A 6,000-nucleotide genomic window follows, 5' to 3' on the forward strand; every position below is an offset into this window, starting at 1 on the left:
TTGTTCCCTTTTTGGACAGATTTTATTATTTTGTATAACACAACATTAAGGGGTTTTTTTTTGCATGCTTCATGTTTACACATGTTGTCGTTTCAATGCCCTAAACTTTTTTTCCACATTGGAGAATCAGGACTGTCCGGAGGTCCTCCTTGGGCTCCCAGGTTGCTGGAGTTTCTCCACCAATCAGAAGCGTTCCCTTAGCAGAGGGAGGGAATGCGAAGGAGCAGAAAGAATACAGATTGTTCCCCCCACCCCTGACCTCAACTGAACACCTTCACTGAAAACGGTCACCTCTGCAAAGGACAAAAAGACAGAGAACAAAATAGACCTGGACAGTTCAGATGCCTACTATGTCAGACTGCACAGGGAGGCCATTGAAATTCACAAACACCAGGACAACTTCAATAAGAAAGAAGAGACTTTGAAGATTAGCAGGGTCTGGCTCCCAGTACTTAAAAAATGGATTGATAACCCCACCCGCAATCCAATGCACTCAACCACACCTTTGCATAGCAAGTTCCACCCAAACACTTAATGATTGGTTCCCTACCCTGGGACATGGACAATATACCACACTAAACTTTCCCTTCTCACTTAGACACAGTGAGAAACAGACTTTTCTCTGTGATACACCTCTGAAGATGCCAGCCACAGATGCAGGCGAAACGTTAGGAACAAAATCCACCAGACCACGGCCACATAGCCCGGAAAACCCACCAGAACCAATTAAAATAGACCTGGATTCAAAAATAACGGATGCAACCCATTATTATTGTGCAGAATCTACCTTAGCCACCACGCTCTACATGGGAGGCAGCTAAATTTGGGTCCAGTAGTACCTTGGAGAGCGACAAGGCTTTCAAGGTCTCTACTGGACCCAAACCTAACTGCTCTACTGTGGACCAACATGACTACCCCCTCTGAGCTATGCCAGGCAATGCCTTTTTGACAAGGGAAGCTGATTGCTTTCCAATGGAAAGGCAACTAACCAGTGGTGGGATTCAAATAATTTAACAACTGGGTGTTTACAAGCACCATTTTAAGAACTGGTTCTGCCGAAAGTGGTGTGAACCTGCTGAATTCCACCACGCAAACTAACCAAATGCACGGATAAGGTTCAAATAAGACACAGGTGTCAAACTCGCGGCCCTCCAGATGTTATGGACTACAGTTCCCACCATCCCCTGCCAGCATGATGCTGGCAGGGGATGATGGGAACTGTAGTCCATAACATCTGGAGGGCCACGAGTTTGACACCTATGAAATAAGATTTGCAGATGTCTGATTGTATCATCTGACATGGGCTGGCGTGTATTAACAATACACTGCTCAATTTGGACCGGGCTGCCGAACGTTTAGTTGCAAAAGGCGACGAAATCACGCTCCACCCCAGAGCTTTGCACGCCTTTCCCTGGGAACTACAATTCCCACAAGCCTCTGCGATGGTTTTTTTTTTTTTTTGGCAGAATGTGCAATTGGCGCGACCTAGGAAACGATTTTTGGTCTTGCTCTCCTGCAGGCGCAGCCTTATTACATCGAGAGGGGCGGTGCGCGTTGCAGGATGGCGGCCGCCACGGGGTTACTAAGGGTTTGCAAGCGAAGGCTGCACGTGGGGGTTCCTGCACGCCGGGCCCTGTGGGGCGGCGAGAGGTAATCGTAGCGTGATGGGAAAAGAAATGCAATGTGGTTTAAGCTGTGGGGGAGAGAAGCTCGTGGGAAGTGCAGGCTGCGCTTTCAGCAGCGCTTGTGGGTGTGTTTTTTTGAATTATTATATTCTTCCATGCAAAGTGTATTTTTTTGCAGGAACCTAGTAGATTAAATTAGGCTGCCGGTTAGCGTGCACAGACCAAGATCATTTTGCAAGCCTCGACTTCCGTGGTTTGAAACTAGAGCGTTCTAACCATTGCACCACAATTTATTGTTTTGTTTCCGTGCATTTTGGCCATCTATTGAAAGGGCCCAGGCCCAGGGCAATATTCATGGGTGCCCCCTCCTCTTATTTTATCCTGGGTGTACCACTAAGAGGGAGGCTAGGCTTGGAAGTCACCTAGGAAGTTCCATGGAGTTATTGGCCCAAGGTCATTCCAGAAGTTTCATGGTTCTTGAAATTTTAAACTTGGGTCTCTAGGGCTCTTTTTCAAGTTTTAAGGAGGAGTTCACTTTGGTATTATCTCTACCAAAGAATAGAGTGGCTAGCCTCTTTCTTTTTATGGTATTTTTTTAAAGGCACAGGCGCTGGAAAAAGAGATGCTACTCAAAATGGTCAGTGGTAAACGGACATGGGGTAGGCCAGTGGTGGCGAACCTATGGCACGGGTGCCAGAGGTGGCACTCAGAGCCCTCTCTGTGGGCACGCATACACAGAGTTCATCATGGGGGGGGGGTGGAATATTACCCCCCCACCCCCACCCCCACACACATCTAGGCTGACCTGGGCTTCTGGGCACGACGTGTAGGTAACCCTGTTAAGTGCTGTTAAACCCCACTGATTTTCATGCGAAGAACTAAAGCACAATCCTTTACCTAGGAGTAAGCTCGGTTGCTGGCAATGGGGCTTGATTCTGAGTAAACCCTCCTAGGATCATAATTCACCCATTTGAAGCATTGCACTGTTGCTTCAAAGCAAAGCCACTGACTACCACCAAGCTTACTCCTGAGTAACGCACACCTTGGAGCCAACTGTTTTTTCTAAACTAAAACATCAGTATTCAGGTTAAATTGCCGTGTTGGCACTTTGCGATAAATAAGTGGGTTTTGGGTTGCAGTTTGGGCACTCGGTCTCGAAAAGGTTCGCCATCACTGGGGTAGGCCAATGACTCGTTGATCGGAAACCATTAAGAGGGACATGGGCATGAGCATCAACCAATTGAAAGAAGTTGTGACAAACAGGGAAGCATGGAGGGGACTGATTTGCAGAGTATCCACAAGTCGGACATCGCTAAACGGATAAAGTAGAAGAAGAAGGCAGGCACTGTTACTCTGACATCTACTTATAAAAGCAGGACTCTTGGTATTCTGCAATAGGGAACTCACAGGGAACTCAAATACAGCTTTTAATTGCTTGGGAGTCTCTTGCAACTTGCGAGATCTTCAGTATGGCAAGCGGAAAGCAAGGAAACTTCTTTATTCTTCGGTGAAAAGCTTCCTGATTGAAGCAGTTGTGTTCCTAAAGGGTCAATGTGTGATTATGGCACCTGGTCTTTTTGTTTGGAGGGGGGTCTAAAATAGGTTTCAGCTTTTGGTGCTTGGTAGGTTTTTAAATCTTTTTCTTTTTTGCATTCCATTTCCCACTAGTGTAGTGGTTAAGAGCAAGTGGACTCTGATCTGGAGAACCGGGGTTGATTCCCCACTCCTGCACACGAAGCCTGCTGGGGTGATCGAGGGCCAGTATTAGTTCTCTTCAAACTCCTTCAGCCTCACCTATCTCACAAGGGGTCTGTTGTCAGGAGGGGACGGGAAGGAGTTTGTAAGCCACTTTGAAACGCCTTGCGGTTGAGACAAGTGGGGTGTAAATGCAAACTCTTATCAATCAAATCAATGCATATGCAAAAACGTGCATATACAATTGCTGCTGGAGGCCCTAGAGATGAAGATGCTGCAGCTCTCCTTCCTCCATATAAGCCAGCAGCTGGTTTGGTGGGAATGATAAATCCAGAGGTGGGATCCAGCAGGTTCTCACAGGTTCCCGAGAGTAGGTTTCTAATTATTTGTGTGTGCCGAGAGGGGGTTACTAATTGGTGATTTTGCCAAGTGATTTTTGCCTTAGTTACCCCCCTCCTCTCAGCAGTAGCGTGCAGAACTTGAAGCAGTCTAGTGGGAGTTGCACCGGCATGCGTGGCAGCCTGCGCCTGCATGGATTCAATTCCCACCCAAGGACTGGCACAGTGGCTGTGTCCTTGCCACAGCCCTGCCCAGGAATGCCCCGCCCCCAGAATGCCCGCCCCCGCCCCCATCGTGCCCCGTCCAGCCCCATTGGCGCTACGCCACACTTTGAATCCCACCACCATGGGAACCTGTTACTAAAATTTTTGGATCCCATCACTGGATAAATCTTTTCCCCCGCATCAGTTCCTTAACACCTCCATCTCCACGCTATTGCTCTGCTCACGTGGAGTTCCCTTCGCAGCCGAAAAACAGAAAAAAACCCAGAAAAACAACAAAAACCATACAATCAAATATTTTCCATGACACATGTAGTGAGGCATATAGTTCCAAAACTAATTAATCGAGGGAGGAGGAGGATAAAATTTGATCATTGATTTGCTTGCATGCTGCAATATTTGGACTGTCTCCAAAAGAGCATTAAAGAACTATAGGGCTTCATGTCTTCAAACTCCCCCCACACCCTGTGATAATATAGTATGGAGTTGTGACAACGGGAACATGCCATTCCCACAGTAAATCTTGCTTAAATGGTAGTATTCATTAGAGTAATGTAGGCCCTGTGTGGAATAATGCACTTTCAATGTACTTTGCAGTTGGATTTTATTGTGCGGAATAGCAAAATCCACTTGCAAACAATAGTGAAAGTGGATTGCAAGTGCATTATTCTGCCTGTGCGGAAGAGGCCGAAGTGGCCTCAACTAATGGACATAGGTGCGAGAGACTTCGGTTCAGATTTCTGTCCTGCCAATTGATACTTTGGCTGCAAAAATAAACTTTGCTCAATATCCACGTCATGGCTGATGTGAGGATCAAATAGAGATAAGGATTTCATTGCGAGTATTGTTGATACAGGCAGGATATAAAGACAATTTAATCTACACAGATGGCTTGTGATTGATCTTTAACAGGAAGAAGCAGGAAGAGGCGGAGGCTGTAGACCCAGCTGTTTCAACGGAAAAGCAACCAGTTCTAGTTTGCCCACCCCTACGAAGCAGAAAATATCTTCCCCCTGACGATCTACAGAGCCGTTTAGAGGCTCGTGTCAGAGAAATATTTGGATCCTCCACTTGCAAGGACTGGCAACAGGTGTCACTGGAAGAGAGCAAGCTGAAGTATCGTTTGTTGGTGCAGCTGGCTGAGGATCTGGGCCACGTTGTCCCAAATTCCCGTCTCCATCAGATGAAGAATGCCAGTGACGTTCTGGCTTTTTACAGCACGCCTGTGAAAGACGGCTCAAAGTTTGACGAAATGAGCACGCAGGAGCTTCCCCCGAACCTGAGAATCCGCTGGCAATACTGAGCCGTTTTAGAAGGGAAGGAGGGTTTCTTCTAGGGAAATGCCTGAAGGAACCATTGAGAACACTCATCTTCGTAAAAACATGGTATTACAAGAGCGCTGCCACTGGGCAGTGGGCTTAGTGCATCAGCTTCAATACTTCGTGGTTGATGAGAGGAATAATTTGAGTACGTTCCTAAATACAGGCTGGGCATTGATGAATGGAAATGGTGACGGCTGACGTAAAATGCTGGACAATAAATGAACCTTGACTGTGTTTCTGTTTGTTTGATTTCCTTTCTCTTTGTTCACTGTGGTATGGTTGCATAGCTGAAGAAGTCCACTATGTATTTGCAAAAATCATACAAAATGTTTCCACTAACACTTGCCTAGCCCCCTTCCACACACGCAGAATCATGCACTTTCAGTCCACTTTCACAATTGTTGGCAGGTGGATTTTGCTATTCTGCACAGTAAAATCCAGCTGCAAAGTGCATTGAAAGTGCATTATTCCGCACGTGCGGAAGGGGTCTTAGTCCAAAGTTAATACAATCTAGTGTGCATTAAGTCTGCCGAACGATGGCATCTCTGTAGATCGCAAAGCAGGAGGAGGAAAATGTACATTATTTTTCCAGCATCGACGTTTCAAGTGAGTCTTCGCACAAAGACCTACTCCTTACATTTTGTCTTCGCATGTAAGTTGTTTGATATTGAATCAGAAGTGTCAAGAAGTACTTATTATGTATATTAAAATAATATATAACAAAATTGTAGCAATCACGTTGTGTAAGTATAGTTGCGAGTGGAAAGGTGAGAAAGAAATACTGCTTCTGTATGGCTT

At 46.2% G+C, this 6,000-nt stretch overlaps 1 protein-coding gene across 1 annotated transcript; it reads left to right on the top strand.

Annotated features, from left to right (window-relative positions):
* The first annotated feature begins 1,492 nt into the window (after positions 1–1,492).
* Positions 1,493–5,436, top strand: MRPL50 (mitochondrial ribosomal protein L50). Its single transcript, XM_048502541.1, has 2 exons — positions 1,493–1,650; positions 4,793–5,436. Exons 1-2 carry the CDS (start codon positions 1,562–1,564, stop codon positions 5,181–5,183), a joined length of 480 nt encoding a protein of 159 aa, XP_048358498.1. The 5' UTR covers positions 1,493–1,561; the 3' UTR covers positions 5,184–5,436.
* The last annotated feature ends 564 nt before the right edge of the window (positions 5,437–6,000 follow it).

The sequence above is a fragment of the Sphaerodactylus townsendi genome, linkage group LG07, assembly GCF_021028975.2.
Source record: "Sphaerodactylus townsendi isolate TG3544 linkage group LG07, MPM_Stown_v2.3, whole genome shotgun sequence".
NCBI classification, from domain to species: Eukaryota; Metazoa; Chordata; class Lepidosauria; order Squamata; family Sphaerodactylidae; genus Sphaerodactylus; species Sphaerodactylus townsendi.

Excerpts from the sequence above, each read along its gene's own strand:
- MRPL50 (XM_048502541.1), top strand. The coding sequence starts at position 1,562 with ATGGCGGCCGCCACGGGGTTACTAAGGGTTTGCAAGCGAAGGCTGCAC. Across the intron at positions 1,651-4,792 it reads GCCCTGTGGGGCGGCGAGAG|GAAGAAGCAGGAAGAGGCGG; the intron begins GTAATCGTAGCG and ends GATCTTTAACAG.